The sequence below is a fragment of the Bemisia tabaci genome, chromosome 1 (genome assembly GCF_918797505.1).
Source record: "Bemisia tabaci chromosome 1, PGI_BMITA_v3".
In the NCBI taxonomy this organism is placed as follows: Eukaryota; Metazoa; Arthropoda; class Insecta; order Hemiptera; family Aleyrodidae; genus Bemisia; species Bemisia tabaci.
In genome coordinates, this window is record NC_092793.1 from 4,308,165 (window position 1) to 4,325,633 (window position 17,469).

The 17,469-nt window shown below is 39.6% G+C and overlaps 1 protein-coding gene across 3 annotated transcripts in view; it reads right to left on the reverse strand.

The window, feature by feature from the left end:
* LOC109032169 (uncharacterized) overlaps positions 1 to 17,469 on the reverse strand; it is a 276,458-nt gene that overhangs the window by 42,998 nt on the left and 215,991 nt on the right. For 2 of the 3 annotated variants that reach the window (XM_072303601.1, XM_072303571.1), the window contains exons 7-12: positions 14,672 to 14,839; positions 12,175 to 12,322; positions 6,033 to 6,226; positions 3,448 to 3,554; positions 2,352 to 2,443; positions 1,245 to 1,343 (exon numbers count right to left, since the gene is read on the reverse strand). In XM_072303601.1, coding sequence (XP_072159702.1) covers positions 1,245 to 1,343; positions 2,352 to 2,443; positions 3,448 to 3,554; positions 6,033 to 6,226; positions 12,175 to 12,322; positions 14,672 to 14,839 — 808 coding nt within the window. The remainder of the gene's footprint in view (positions 1 to 1,244; positions 1,344 to 2,351; positions 2,444 to 3,447; positions 3,555 to 6,032; positions 6,227 to 12,174; positions 12,323 to 14,671; positions 14,840 to 17,469) is intronic. The other variant, XM_072303622.1, reaches the window with a different exon arrangement.

Below are 17,469 nucleotides of genomic sequence, written 5' to 3' on the forward strand. Positions count from 1 at the left end.
AGAAAATCATATGGCTGGCTATAGAAAGTGGAAAAAATCATGCGGCCGGGCTACACGAAGTGATAAAAAATTATACAGCCGGGCTATAGTTCCTATCGCCGGGCTTTACACTTTATCGTCTGGCTGTTGCTTTTTCGCCACGAATATAAAAAGCTATGAGAAATTGTGTAGAAATTCGTGTGCTTTGTAAATCCTTAAGTTTTCTACGGAATCACCTTAATATTTACAAAACGCACATTATATTTTCCTTTACTACATATTTTTTTTCATCATTTAAAATGAGAAATAATCCATATAGAGTGTGCAAAAATTTCAAAGTCATGAGCTGAAATTGCTGACTCCACGAGATTAAATATTAGAGCCTAACACAAAGCGAAGCGGCGGCGCACTGGCACCTACAAACCTAACAGGGATACTTCACGCATTGCGCAATGCGTGAAGTATCCCTGTTAGGTTTGTAGGCGCCAGTGCTCGTTTCGAGCTGGCTGCCCGCCCGCCGCGCCGCAGCGTACCACGGCGCTTGAAGCAAATATTTCACACTAGAAGTATTGCACAGTATCATAAGAAATTGAAGGCGTTCCAACATATTAAGAATGGCAGGCATCCTTCAAAAGTACGGAGCTTTCCTCGCAAAATACATCAAGATACTACGGCCCAAAAAAGAGCGGTAGTTCAAAAACTCACTAAGTCCTAGCATCTGTAATTAGTAACGTTTAGCATACACTTTATCGCCAAGCTGTTGCTTAATCGCCATCGGCTATAAAAGGATGTAAAAAATTGTGTTGCCGGCTATAGAAGCTATGGAAATCTTACAGCCGGCTGTAGGGAACACAGATTCTATTGCCGATTTTTACCAGGGAGTGTATCATAATTTTATCGATGTCGATTTATTTCAATATTACCGGATAAAGCATTGCGATTTCCTCACAAAAACAGCAATAAAATCGCGACTTTCTCGACAGCGATTTACGTCGACATTATCGATCAAAAACTCAAGATAAGATTTCGAACACAATTATTTTACAGAGATAAAATTGCGAAAAGAACGAGGATAATCGCCAAAATGTTGACGATTCCAGCGATTTAATCGCCGAAAAATCGTAAAAAATTGCGACTTAATTTCAAAATATCGCGATATTTCCGTTGAAAAATGCTACTTGCATATGCTCGTCTGCCTTCTGATGCTAGATTATAATCACGATGATTGAAGATTTTAAAATCTGTCAAGCTTTTGATAGACTCACTTTATTTTTCTCCGCGTCTTCATTATTTTGGTGAACCTCTACAAGTACGGTTGTTGTGGTTGTCTCCATTTGTTGCGACACCATGCAAATTTCCGTCAACTACAGAAAAATAAAAATAAGTAAGATGTGTGTTATCATCGAGCACAAAAAGATTAAGACGAAGAAACAGTAGGAAGAAGAAGGAGAGGGAGATGGAGAAGAAGTAGAAGAAGAGCAAGAAAAAGAAGAACACGACGAAAAAGACGAAGAGAAGAAGAGAAAAGAAAGATCCTACCATACTGCCATGCTAAGGAATAACGCCGTATGAACATTCGAGAGTTACCAAATTTTCTCCGATTAAATGTTTATTTGAGAGAAAAATTGCCGATATTTTTCCTTGAATTTTCATACTTTTTAGATCAAAATTACCTTAGAAATTGGAAGAAAAATATTTACAATTTTCCATAAAAAATTAGCGATTTGTCAGAGGAAATTTGGCAATGCCGAAAGGCTCACACGGCGTTTTACCTCAGCACGGCAGCATAGGCGGGTCCAGACACCTCGAACAAAGCGGGAGGGGGGGGGGGAAAGAGAGGGGAGTCTGGGGAGCTTATCCCAAAAAATTTTCGAAATTTTAAAGTATCTTTAAGCAGTTCGAGTCGATTTTGTCATGATTAGTAACCAAATGTAAGCGTCCCTTCTTCTTCTTTCCTCTGTTCTTTCCTTTTTGCTTTCTCTCTTCCCTTTGATCCCCTTCTCTCCGGGCGAACGGGTGAGGGGGGACGGCGTTTGCCCTCTACGCCCCCCCTCCCTGGATCCGCCTATGAATCCTGCTGCTTTATCTCGAAAACTTCATAGCCGTACCAATTTTTGGTCAAGTCATGGTGCTTAGAGTTTCGCGCAAGACGCCAGTGTAATATTGAGTGCTAAATTTCGTTAAAGTAATCGACAGAAAAATGCCATTTTCGCCCCCCCCCCCCCCCCAAAAAAAAAAGCGGGCTTTGCAATAAAAATTTGGTTTTCGGGAAACTGATACATGATTGGAAGAAATCAAGGTCATTTCTGGATACAATGGCAAAAAATTTCGTAGAAGGTAATCTTCGGAAGTAGTCAAAAATGAGAACTCACCTTGTTGGATGCAGACTTAAAATCAACGGACTTATCTCTTTGGCTTGGAATAACATCTGAGCTACTAACATGAATAACAGTTTTTTCAACATCTGTGAAATAAAAAATTACAACCATTGTAACTACAGTAAACATCACCTCAAAGAAAAGCGGTTTGAACGAATAGAAAAATACTAGGGGTCTTTGCCCCCTGGCCGCTACGCGGTCCAACCCCCAGAAGGCGCTTTGCGCTCTCTTAGGCCCGCGTCCACAAAAGAACGATCAAAAATAATGAAAAGATTTTCATACCCGACTCTCATTTGTTCATTCACCCTCTAGCCGGGAGCGGTTGAACCAATAAGAATCGAATGAAAAAATCGGCATTAATTTCAAACTTCACGCCAAGACCGAAACGAAGCGAAACGGAGCGTTTCGTCGCTTTTGGATAGTCTATAGCAAACTAGCAGATCTTGGATTCTCTTACTCTACTAACGGACCAAGATTCAACATTTCCCGCTAGATTTGAAATTCCCGCCATTTTTCATCGACGGGAATTTCAAACTTTGCCTCGCTTCCTAAGCTCTCTGGTCCACTCGAATATAAAAAAAAACCTGGGTCCTATTTTCAAATTCTGATTACAGCGGGCGTATTCAGGGGCTATCACCTGTCGATAGCCGCAAAAATCATGAAAATCGGCCCGGTAGAACGCTGAAACGCACAAAAGTGTTACCAGATATGCAAATTTAGGGATCTCGGAGCTTATAGTATAGATGCGGTCTCGATTAAACTAAGTAAGGTATGAAACTTCCTCACAAAAAAGCCAAAATAATGATATTTAGTATTCTGTTGTTAACATTACTTTTTGTTTGGCCTGTAATTGTTTTATTAAAAATGACGTGTTTGGAGGGCATGGTGGAATTGCAGCATAATATTTGCATTTTTTGTGGAAATTGAATGAGGAGTATTTTCGGGTACTTGAGGGAAAGGTCTTATAGTATTCCGAAGCATTCTCCGGAAAATCTGTAAAACCAGATATTATATTACTACTTCTCGTGAGTTATTATTCTTTTAGTGGCATGGACTACGGTTTGAACGAGGAAATCAGTAGCTATCTTACCTCCATTACAATTAGATTCATAAGGTTTTAGATGTCTCTCTTTATTGCTATCGTTGATGAATTGATCAGAAATCAACCTATGATCCGAATCTTGATGACTCAGTCGACTGAAACAAATCAATTTGAATTTAGGATTTAAAAAAAAAAAAAAAGAAGAAAAACCGTAATGTAATAAAACAAAAACACCTCTCTCATTTGGAAACAAAAAGACTTGTCATCCGTAAGTGTTTAACACTAAAAACTCATGGTGTTTTAGGATAGTAACACTGAAAACTCATTCATTATTTCGTAAGGTAGCATAATTGTTTGGATGAAAATGAGGTTGGAAACATGAAGGTATCAAAATAAAATTGATATTTTAGTGATTTTTTTATGGTTTTTTAAAGTACAGCAGAGAAACCCTTGTACTTTTCGCAAATCGCTCAGTATGTACTTTGAAACACCAAACATAACATTAATGAAAGTGAGAGAGGTTATAATATTATAGGTAGAAACGATCAGCTTTTGATAGAAATGCAACGATGGATATTTCGACTCTCATTTATGTGAAAGACTCTTTTTTTTTTTTTAACGGGGGGTTGATTGACGCTGTTAAGCGATTTTATAAAGGGAGTTTTACTAAAGTTAAGTGCCATGGGGGGTTGTCAGCGGGATTTTATGCGACTAAGGGTTTAAAACAGGGATGTTGTTTGTCGCCAACATTATTTAAAATTTATCTCGAGTGCGTGCTAAAAGAATGGAAAAAGAAATGCTCTGGTATGGGTGTCCCCTTGGGTGATCTCGAAACTCTGTTTACTCTGTGCTTTGCTGATGACCAGGTGGTGGTTGCTCAAGATCAAGATGACGCGGAATACATGATGCGCAAGTTAGTAGAAGAGTATCGGAAGTGGGGTCTGGAAGTCAGCATATCCAAATCTGAGAAGATGACTTTTGGCGGTGATCAGCAAAGCATTGAGTTGGAGGATGGGCAGCAGATCAAAGGCTGCGAGCACTTTAAGTACTTGGGAGTGCGGTTGACCCAGGATGGAAGGACGGATCAAGCTATCAGGGAAAGGAACACCTTAGCAAGGAAGGCTATAGCGATGTTAAATGGAATCCTCTGGGATCAGCGGATTTCCAAAGATAACAAGAGGAGGATATACAACGCTGTAGTCAAAAGTATATTAACATACGGATGTGAAGTTTGGCAGCTGAAGAAACGGACACAGGATATGCTAAGAGCAACGGAGATGGATTTCTGGAGAAGGTCAGCAGGAATTTCTAGGAGAGATCGGGTCCGTAATGATAGAGTGCGTCAGATAATGGAAGTCGAAAATGACATCGTGTTCGACGTCATGACCAAACAACTTGTTTGGTATGGTCATGTCAATAGGATGACGGAAGAGAGGCTGCCAAAAAAGATGCTTGATTGGGTTCCTCCTGGGAGGAGACGTAGGGGACGCCCAGTGAGAGGTTGGCGACAGGGGGTATTAAATGAGATAAGAGATTGTCAACTCCCTGATGACCTGTGGGAAGACCGAGCTTTGTGGCGATTAGGCGTCGCACAGCGCCAAAGAGCGCTATAAAAGCGACTCATATATATATTTATGTGAAAGACTATGAAGCCTGGTCTCTGTAGATATAGTATGGGTTGATGAGCAAAAATGCTTAAAAGAAGAGGTCTAGGAAGATATACTCCAAAAAAACTACGGCTTGTAAACCCACACTTGTGTATGCCACTCATTGTAAGTTTTGAGCGCAATTTTAGACAGGGAACAACTGCTTTTTAAACTCAATAAACTACCTAAATCATGACAATTTTCATCAATTTTGAAGAGTTATTGGAGATATTGAGAGATTCTACCCCCATACCATGACCATAAACGAATTTTTCGGGGCAAAAGGAATTTTCTCGGGGGGGGGGGGGGGGGGGGGGGGCAGTGGCATGGCGTGATTTGCGATACTTCGATTCATCTGCCATTTTAACATATCAAAAAGGATCGAAAACGGGTGTTCGCAACGAATACCTTCTTTAATAATCGATTCTCCACTATAGCTTCAAATGGAGAAATATCGTTAATAATCGATCATTCACGTCTTGCCACTGGGCCAGGGACCTCACCTTGGAGAATTTTGAAACACTGACCTCTCTTAGATGTATTTAAACGCTATACGTATGCAAAATTTTTCAGTCCCGGAAAACATCACTGACTTTTTCGTTTTTGCAATAAATTGTACTATACGACGAAACGAGGACTCCGATTCTGACGCTATTCAGAAATAATGTTCCTGAAGGCTATTTTGTCTGAAGCACAGTCAATTTTTGCGCACTTACAGCTTTCTCGTGTTTCTTGTTTCTTGTCAGAGAAGACACATTTTGCTGTTTCAACACAGCTTCAATGATTTTATCTAAATAAGATTCTCCGAATTTTGAAGGAAACTCGATTTCGAGAATTTAAAAGTTACGGCTATCTTCGCTATCACGGTAGGCGGTTGGGTTGGGTGGTTTGCTTAGCGGTGGAAAAATGATAACTGGTCGGACGTCACAGGTGTGTGAAACATGCACGGATTGGAGCAGCATGCTTTGATAAATCTTTAGACAATACCTATCGGAATCAATAAAAGATTCTTCATTAACAATAGACAACCTTTTGTTGACCCAGGTCTCGGGGCTTTGGTCACCAGCCACGCTGCTCGCGGAGCTGTTGTAGCCCGAGGACTCCCCCGGAAACAATTCGGCGCCTGCTCCCTTCTTCACAAGAAGGACCAACCGCCCACTCCCGCGTAGGACGGAAACAGCCTGAAACAAAAACAGGACAAATATTCAGCCGCTATTACCAGATACTTTTGACTAGTTTCAATGGATTATTATTGTAGTCTGAGAGTCCGATGACATATTGTGACAAACTTGGGACACAAGTTTTGACCACTTAAATCAATGGCCTCACATGCACTAACACGGAAAAGGGTCGGTGGCCAAGTTGTAGCGCCCGCCAACACGTGGCAGACAACAATTATCCGCACTGGAAAAAAACAACACATTGGATCTACAGTCCTGACTCTTGAAAACATCGACAAGAAAAAGGACCCTTGATTCAATCAGATTTAAGCTTAAATCAAAAGAAAATCCGCTCAAATTAAGGGGCTTGGTTCTTGATTTAAGCTTAAATCTGATTGAATCAAGAGTATTTTTTATTGTCGATGTTTTTAAGAATCTGGACTCTCGATCCAATGTTTTTTTTTTTTTTTTGTTTTTTTTCCCAGTGCGTGTCAAGGCAAATTTAAGTGGTCAAAATTTGCGTCCCGTGTTTGTCACGAAAAGTCGATGGGCTTTCGGATTATATGTCCCGAAACCAAAATTCGGATACATCGGGGATCGATTCTCTAGTCTGGAATACAAATTTTTGGCTCGGAGCGACATTTTTTTCTTATGAGAACGGGAGCAAATTGCTTTGCAATTGTTCCGCGCGATCGAGTGCAAATTGTGGAAATGCCCTAAAAATTAATTGTGGTGCCGAATTTGTTGTTCGCTTGTTCGCTATTAGCGGCTCTGGTGCTTGCACTAGAGCTGCTATTCCGGACGGTCCCAGCTGGGGAGTATCAATGCAGCATGTTACATTGTAGAGACCGCGCGTTGGTTGATGGGAATCGGCGCCATTTTCGGCTATGTTCCTTGTCATGACTTTATTTTATTGCATACTGTTTTATTGTTAGTAAGTGCTATGTTGTGTATTGTATTTTTGGAATCATGGTGATACAGTCAACAATTCAAAACTTGTTTGTGCTTTTATCTCGTGATGGAAAAAATGTACTTTACGTTCAAAATTTGAAAATTTGAATTTTAAAGTTTTCGCGGTTAAGGAAGCTTTAACCACTGGGTTGGAGCTTCCTAGTCATTTACTCGATATCAGCTGATAGCAAACAAAGGTTACCAGGGAAACCGTAAACGTCTAACAACTATCGTGGCTATTGGGGCGATTTTTGAAATGATATCGACTTTATGTCGCCGCTTACGACAGGACATAGCCCTATCTTAACTGTGTAATATATCGCAATTCGATATTGTTTTGATTTTTAAAAGGAGCAATTCATTCATACAGTTCCGATTAGTTTTGGCGAACGGGCCCTTAGCCTGCTTAGTACGTATAATCCCAAAACGCAGGAAAATAGATTGTAGGAAAATATTTGCATCGGAAAATCGTAACAATTTTCCCCTAGATGTCTTCCATTCCGGGTACATATTTATTGAAAACGGCGAATTTTTCAACAGTCCTATTTTTATCTACAACATCTAAGTGGCCCTTCATAATCATTTAATTTTGGCCCCTGGCCAGAAAAAGGTTCGGAAATTGCAGTGATTTTGCCGAAAATGCGGAAGTAAGTAAATTTGGGCATTTTTTTTCCTTCTTCAAACTCTGTGGAGAAGCACTTCTCCTCCAGTACATCTATTTTTTTACTTATCTCTCGCAAGGTACATTTACAGAAGGTGTGTTCCAGTATTAACAGTTCAGATTCGTTGTTTTTTTATTATAACGCTTATTTCGGAAAGCAATTATTACATTGTTCAATTCTACTGACTTTCAACACTCGATTATACTCCCGGCAAATTCTGCAGCAGCGTTTCAAATGTTGACTCTAATGCTTCCAACAGCCATCCGATGTCTAAGAGTTTATTCCTAGATTTAGGGATTTTCCGGAATTTCCAGGGATTTAGGGATTTTTCAGGAAATCTAGGGATTTTTTTTTGATGAGGTAAAGTTACCAAAAATCAACTTTTTAACCTCAATTCTAGCTTCGACAATCGAAAACATTTTTTCATCTATATTTTGTAGGCCTTTTTGGCAACACTATTTTCCCCGCAAATAAGCCGGAAATTAAAACGATTGCGTCCTTCGATGTACTTGACATTCAACTGCATTCAACCTGTTAATAATAAGAAATCAACTAATATTCTTTCATTTTATTGGTCTGGATTAGCACTGCTTTCAGAGAGCGCCAAAATTCAAACGAGCCAATCAGATTTAAATATTGCAAATCGCTACATCGAATGACATCATGATTCTTCATAAAAAAATGGCGCTTTTTGCAAAATCTAGGGATTTTTTAAGTATATTTGAGCAAATCTGGGGATTTAGGGATTTTTAGCGAAATCTAGGCATTTTTTTTCTTCCCCGCTAGGGATTTAATATCGGAAGACTGGCTTCCAGTATCGTAGCGTTGATCGTCGCTGATGTCGAAATGGAACCTAATGCCGGACTTACTGTAACACCTCCATTCCTCAATTCCGGTGAGGAATACGTCTCTACCCTTAACTCAATATAAATATACAAATTGATAAGTGAGTGCTTTAGTCTCCTGAAAACAGAATTGCGAAACTTAAAATTGGAGAAAAATGATGAGTAAATGAAAAAATGGAACCAATTGATGGGATATGTCGCATGCCATTCTGACACAAAATATGGCGTCTATCGAATCACCTTAACTAAATAAAATAACCAAATTTTCAACTCTCAAACTATCAACTATCAACTATCAAAATTCAAACTATCAAAATTGCCAACAATGACAAAAATGATTGTAATATACCTATAATGTAATGAAATATACACGCTCTAATCATTTAATTTGTATTACCTTTATGTTATGTACCTACATGTTATACTATTTTTATAATAAATTTTGCCAACATGCTTTTCAATTCAGTCTACAACATTTCATTCCGACGTGGCAATAATGATTTATAATGCCCCTAATCCATTAAAATGAATTACAATAGTAATGCCGCATTATAATGTCGTATTACACATCGCAACGATTCATGTCCTACTGATTATTGATTATTGTAAGATGAATTCTGTTTTCTCTGATTGTATGTTTCATACGTGCGAAGCAAGTACGGGCCACTAGAAACGTGGTTCGTACGGGTGGCTGATGAAATTGATCTTCGAATACCTTTTGATGAGCTAGGGAAATGGAACCATCTGCATCTCATGGACAATAAATAGTTGCCGTAATTAAGGTCATCCCGTGATTAAGGTGCCGTGATTTAAGTCATAAATTCTTCATCTAATTCTTGATTCATCTCCAAAATGTCTGCTAAAGCTTTCATGCGCTTCTCCTTGTATGCATGAATGAGCAAATTGGGTATCGAACAAGCGGACACTTTTTGAAAATTTAGATGATTCTGGACAATATCGTACAGAAGTCCACGAGCTGCAGATAGAACCATTACCTCTAGCTCATCAAAAGTTATTCGAAGATCATTCAACAACCTCTTTGACAAGTTGCAAAAACTTTTCGTTAACAATAGTGTCACACGGTACTAGGAATATTTACTATTTAACGAACCTTATATTTCCCTGACTCAGTCCTAAATTATAGAAGTATGCGTTACTTTTCCAGCAATCCAAAAAAACAATTATACAAAAAACCAATACCTACACTTTCAGATATAAAAATGCAAATTTTTTGCAGCCTCGCTAAACGACTTATCAACCAGAGATTTTTTAGGAAGCGGACCTCCAAAGAGCTTTCAAAATTAAAAGTATACAACAAGTGATAATGCCATGTATTCGCCATATCAAAGCCCAATACACATTTATACACCGGCTACGTAAATCTGCTAAGTTACAAAACATGAATCGACAGTTGTCGGATTGTACATCAATGACAAAATGTGTTTAGGCCCTCATTCTTGACTACAACTACTGCCCCCGGAGCCGCTCTCCGACGCCAATGCGTTGGAGCTTCCTGCTTGTTTTTTGTTTCTTGCGACCGGGCATTTCAGTCCCCACAATCAATGGACAATAAAAACGTCAATATCTTAGCTAGAAGTTGATTACCGTAGTTTTTGTTGCGCGAATCGTGTTCTGTGTGGAATTCTTTTGAAAAATCATGTATCAGAATGCTTAAATTCGTAACTTGTTTAATGGTCCATTCAATCTAAAAAAGCGGACAAAGAAAACTTTCCTAACTTTTCTCATAAAAAATATTTTATCGGGAGAAACGAGGCAACATTGGACGGCTCATACGGCGTCCAAAAACAACATGAACCTTTTAAGCCCCATGGTTCGATGCCGCGATTATCCTAACGCGAGTTCAAATAATCGCGCCAAACACGGTGCGGATGGTTTTAAACTCATATTGGCGCCTGCAAGAGTGTATAAATACTTCACGCATTGCGCCAAACAGTGCGGTCGGCGTCAAACACATATCGGCACCTTCCAGGCAAAGTATCACAAGCGCCATGCGACGTTTAAAAATTTCCGCCGCCATTATATTTTTTTACAGAGAAATTTTTCAACGAAGCTGCCCGAAAATTTCACTGAATTTTCTTTGTGCTGCCGATAAAATTTAGTGAAATTTCCAAACAGATTCAACCAAAAATTTCTCAGTAAAGAAATAAAATGGTGGCGGAAATTTTTAAACGTCGCATGGCGCTTGGGATACTTTGCCTGGAAGGTGACAATATTATCGCCTACAAGACTGCATGAATACTTCTCGCATTGCACTAGACGCAATCCTAGAGTTATTTTGGATGACTAATCGACTACGGACAAAGGCACATTGCCGCTAACTGAATTTAAAGCGCATCCCACTGTGAAGATAATTCGACACTCGACTCAGCTCCCTTTCCTGGCTTGCGCGACGCTGAAATCGCCGCAAAACTAGGACCACGCGTCATTTTTTTTGACGGTCCCTGTCCGGTTTTTACCTGAATTGAAGTGTAAATAAGTATTTTAACTGCACCGATTCAGCAACTTGGACGATGTTTAAACGATGCAGCGACTATGAAACTTGATTCGCGTAAAATTAATTTTGGTTTAATAAAGGGAAATTGAACGAACGGAAATATCGCGTCGAAATTGTTTATGATTTTTTTTCAAATCATTCCGGAAATTTTTCGGAAACTTCTAAAAAAAATGTGTGTAGCTTATCCCATTCCATTCCATCCCATCCCATCCCATCCCACCTATAATAGTTGCCCGACCTATGTCGTCAATTCTTTCGTTCACGATAACTATCGTTGGATTTACGTTAGCCTATTCAAATTTTGTAATTTTGTCCATTTTAGTCCTATAAAGAACTTTATAGATTTTTGGTTAAATCGCACTTACCGTTTACTTATAAACGGTAATTATTTAAACGGTAATTAACGTAAGTGCCCTACCTACGCTGTTTTCCACTAATCTGTTTTTATGAGAGTTCCATTCCTTGGTTTCCTTGGTAACCTTTGTTTGCTATCAGCTAATGTTTTAGTTCAATTTCTTTTTTTTTCATTTTTTTTTTTTTTTTTTTTATTAATAAATCATTGCTAGGTAAGTTCTAATTTTTTTGCTAGCATTTATTCTACCTCCCCCTCCCCCAGCTCATTTTTCTAGCTCCATCATCCTCTCCCCTCAACTCATTTTTCTATCGATTATAGCATTTTTTTTTTATGTCATGCCTTCTTCCCCTACCACCATTTTTTCGGGGTTATAGATATTTTAGCGGCCTCTGGACCCGTGACTCCAGTCACGGGCATTTCGCTAGTTTTAAAATAAAATTGATTAAAAATAAAAAATGAATAGAGATTTACAACGTTGCAATTGGAGATAAGAACGCTTTTTTCCGCGTGCAGCATCAATATTTGGTTTCATTCCCGGCAGGCGTAACGAGATAACTATTCGACCATGGGTGTAGACATAAAGCCGCTAGCCGGATCCTTGCAATGAAATAATAAAAATAAGGAAATCAGTGTGTAATTACCTCATTAAAAGTGACATTATTCGTAAAATCAACATTGTTACATTGTAATATTTGATCTCCTGGCCTCAGACCGGCATCTCGCGCAAGTCCATTTTCTTTCGTGAATTGCACGAAAATACCTGGTTTCCAATCCGGACCCTTGCATATCCTGCAAAATAAAGATTAAATTTGAGGTTAAACCTTAATATTTATCAAGTATTAGAAACAAAATGCTGACACATGTTGTCACGTATTGAATTGTTCTTATGAGTACGACTAATGTACCAAATACGCATGAAGTATGAAGCGCCTTCAAATGGGATACATACAACTGTTCGTGCTCGCTTCCGTGCAGTTTCCGCCGCGACCTAACGGCGACGTTAAGTAGTGAAATTACATTCTTTAGTCTTCTAGTGTATTTCTTCGTGGACTGTATCCCTGTCAATCGGGTTCTAAAAGTGTACCGAACCCACAGGTAATATTCAGCTTTGGTGGATTTGCGGTGAATCTACATCTAACAGACGCTACCAAGCATCGGAATGTTAGAATCATGATGTTGAAATATCGATATTATTTTGAATTTGTGTCAAAAAGCGCAATTTTTTTACCTTGAAATACACTTGACTGTTTCCAAAAAATACTGATGGAAACTTTAAACTAGAGCTGAAATTAACCGCAAACCTGAACATTTTTTACCAATCGAATGTAATATTTTCATTAAATTGCACTCAGCAAAGTAGAAGAGAGTTTTATGAATAGTTTTTTTTGGAACTAACTGACTGAGATGTGCTTTTGGACGTGGTTTCGTTTTGTTAACATCTTCAAATGAAGCAATTCTCGCACTAAAATGATTTCCATCACAAAATGTTTGTTCTCTCTCGGAGAGGCAACACCTCGAATCAGTTGTCTATCCTCAGGACGACAAAGGTTTGCCACCTGAACTGGCTTGGAAAGGACTATTATGTCCTTTTTAGTATAAAAAACATCGATTCATCGATTGTATCGACAACTCTATACATCAATCATGATCATCAATCAAATCATGGACTTGGAAATTTTCGGCCGCCACCAAATAAGGAGTTGGAACTTTTTTCTCATTAGCTTTAGTTTTGGACTTCTCCTTTTTTCAATACGTTTGTAACGTGTTTCGCCCCATGCAACTTTCTTACTCATGCGTTAAAGCCTGAGTTGGCCGAGAAAATCTCACGTTCTCCTTCATTTTAAGGATACGCGATTTTATCTCCTTGTAGGTCAAAATAGTTGTATCACATTTATCGCCCAATCCAACTTTTCTACTCATGCGTTGAAGTCTCTAAATCAACCAAGAACACTTCGCGTTCTCCTTCGTTTAGAAGAAATGCGAGAAAGTATTGTTGCACTTAAATATGACCGGACCTGTGACCTCATAATCCCGAAGAAAATTGTCGAAACTTCGAACTTAGCACGCAGAACGACTGCGAGAAGCGCCTGCGAAACTGTAGGAATACTTCAAGCATCACGCCGGCTCCCCAAACCCGATCTTTAGTCTCGCTCTTGGCTCTGAATTCGCAAGTCGCGCTAAGTTCCGAGAACCACGTTCTTTGGTCGTACTTCTGTAAAACGGAACTATGTGCAAGATGACGTAAGCCCTGTTATACATGTATTCTTATGGGTCTCAGGGTTCACGTCTTAGCACATAGTTCCGCTTGACAGAAACACGTCCATTTGGAAATGCGTAAGGCAACACGCATACACAATTTCGGAAGGTATACGTAAAAATGAAGCGCATTTTGATCAAATGTGATATATTTCTATTTCATTTGTTATAATAGAGGTCGTATCCTAAGCAATGTTCAGCCTTCGTAGTTCGCCGATGACCAATGGTTAGTTAGCTCGTGAACATTCTGCAATCTATACCCCTGAATTGCTCTCCTTCCTACTCCCTTTCTCTCGTTTGTTTATTTCCTTCCTTATCTTCTCTTCAATTGTTCCATCCTTTTTACCACTCCCTCTCCAATTGTCTCTCCCTTTCAATGCCCGCTTCGTTCTTCCTTTTTCTCCCATATTCGATGGCAAAAATGTCAAACCACGTATCTCCGTTTGAATTTGACTTTCTTGAAAACTACCTTGAACTTCCTTCTTTGTTCGAAGAAAATTCTGTCAAAATTTCAAGCTACAATGGTGGCTTCCAACTTTTCGAAAAACAAAATAAGAGAGGAAATTTTAAAACACTTGAATGGAAATACGTGGTTTTGTACTTTGGTCGTCATATTTGCTCTCGTTTTTCCTTTCTCTCCCTATCCCTACCTTTTTTTCTTTGATATTAACTCAAAAGGGGGGGGGGGGGGGAGAGAACCCAGCAAAACAACGCAGGAAATGTGTCATTAAATAATAATTTGTCTAGTTTCACTAAAACTCTTTAGTTCAAAATTTATTTTGTGCAGTTTCGTTGTTAGGCAAAACGTTTCTACGGATCTGGGTGTTCCCTTGGAAATTTTAAAACCCCCTAGTGCAACAAAAAAAAGAAAAAAAAACTCACCCGCAACCAAGTGTCCCTTTTGGTGGGACATCCATGGTGACAACGACGTTTCCATGGGACCTCGGATAGTTGTGGCTGCCGACATGGTTGAAGGCTTCACTATGGTTTTGAAGGTACATCCCAGGGCTCGGTTCCACCAATCGCCACGTCAGGGATTCCGAGTAGCTACTGTTCCAACAAAAAAACACTCCATTAGATTTCACTTAGGGGAACATTAACAAAACTAAACACAGCCAACTCCCGATGATGTTCCGATAAACCAAATCATTGGCGGATCCAGCAAATTGGCAACGTTGTTTTTCTCCGTTTAAACCTATGGAAATGTATCGATTCTTGGAGGGGCCAGGTACTCCGACACGAATCGATTATTTAACGTGGATTTGAATGGAGGGAATTCGGTGTTGCTAAATTGCTGGACCCGCCTCTGAACCGAATAAAAACAAGAAATTGATCGTTTTTCACCACTCTTGCTCTATAATTGAACCTATTTATGCTAAATGGAACTATGTGATTAGGGATTGCGTGTAAAATGGTTCATTTTAGCATAGATACACCGGAAAACAACACATTGGATCTAGAGTCCAGACTCCTGAAAACATTGATAAGAAAAAATACTCTTGATTCAATTGGAATCAAGCTTAAATCAAAAGGAAATCCGCTCAAATTAAGAGGCTTGGTTCTTGATTTAAGCTTAAATCTGATTGAATCAAGAGTATTTTTTCTTGTCGATGTTTTTAAGAGTCTGGACTCAAGATCCAATGTGTTTTTTTTTTCCAGTGTACGTCAAATTAAAGCGCTGGGTGCAGAAAGGGCATTTCTTGATTGCGGTGTTTCAGAATCTCCGTTAAGGTTTCATCCGTCATAAATGGACCGCGTTCAGCAGAGAGGAACCAAGCCACATCAACTTAACTAAGCACTTTAATTTTTTACAAGGGAACGTTTGTACGGATTCCTTTGAAAATATTAAGGAATTTGCTTCGTATTATGCAGGGAATTCCCTAAAATTTCCACAAAAATCTGCACGACCGTTTATACCCCTTCTAAATATTCAGTCAGTGCACCTAACGGTAGTGTGTTGGCCAACATTACTGGATACGGCCATAGATGATGGATTTTGCCTGGGAATGCATTAAGGAGGCCAAGGAAAGCCTAGAAACAGTAATTAGCGATTTTGACATTTCTCACCCCAAACCTAAGACATTCACGCGTTGGGGCTTCCTTCCTCTCTAAACTCCCCTTTGTGCCCCCTTCCGCATACAGTACCTGATTAGGGTAGCATATACTGCCCAGTGGCGTGGCGTGCTTCGCGATATATCGATTGTTCTGCCATTTAAACCTATGGTAAAGAATCGATTATTATGGTGTTCGCTGCACCCTGATTATCGATCCTTTTCTATAGGTTTAAATGGCATAACAATCTATGTACCGCAAAGCACGCCACGCCACTGATACTGCCGTAACAATAGATTGACCATCTGAAACACTTCCCGGACTTCCGAGGATTGAATTCATAATTCCGAAAAAAAAGTAACAAATTTCACATTTCGTGAATTTATTCGAGCCTTTTGAAATATCACCTTCCATCTCGGGATACGGAAGATAACTTTAATGCGTTTGATGTTTCAGAAATCTGCGTGCGTATGCACAAGTACCAGCACACACACAAGCATACAAGTACACACACAATCGTCCCATCCTGTCGTCTTCGTTGGCTCGTCGCACAGTAGATCGAGTCAATTAGAGAGGTCGGACATGAAATTTTTGACAAAAACTGCGAATTTTGATGTTTCTTTCGTCACATTTTAAAGTTGAAGGGGTGCTCCTGGAAGAAAATATCACAAGGAAACCAATGAAACCACTTTAAGAACCTCAAAGTTTTGTTTAAATTGAGTTGTAAGCGTTTAAAGTTTCCAAATTTTGTCCGACCTCTTCTATTAACTCGATCCACCGTGCGTCGGTGCCGATCCCTGGGGCTAGCTGCAACTCGTGCGAGAAACGAAACTGCAAAGCGGACTGCCGTCCAAGACTAGAAACGCATACCTACATACATTTTCCATTACAAGTTGCGGGGATCCTACCCAACAGGACCACAGACTGGCTCGAACTGCGACACAGATTTCCTTTTCTAGAGAGGAACTTCACCGGCACCAATACACACAACCACCTGTTCGTCTGTACAGCGAGCAACACACACCACACCGCTCCATTCATTCCGACGTTCATCACTGCTGCCAAATTAATGCGGTTTCGTCCAATGGACCAGGCAAGGTTTACGAAGTTAAGCGTTCTGGTGCATAATTCTTAACCAAAACTTCATTTAAAACATGATTCGCGCGACGAAAATTACTGAAATCAACTCCTAACGAAGATATTTAATGTTTCTTCACGCGTGAATTCAAACCTCCCGCTTATGAAAACGCAACGGTCTACGCCTGAGTCCCTGTATAGGGAGAGTTGAAACAACGTGGCTCATGGATGCTACAAACGGGAATATGTACGGATCACACAAAATGAACGTTTTTTTTTTTTTTTTTTTTTTGTATGCCATCCTGAATCAACTCCTTCCCAAATTCCTGTCTCCGTTCCTTCTATCATTCCGTTAGTTCCTTACCGTCTTGCCGTGCACCTAATTCCCTGGTCCATTCCAGTTCACGATCTTTGCAATTGTTGAAAATCTATAATCTTTATTCCCGTTTGTGATACTGTGGATGCCTGAACTACGGGAACCAATTAGAAATGGATTCGAATTGTCTTTACTCTCGGTATAAAGGGACTCCAGTCTGCGTGCGAATCACACC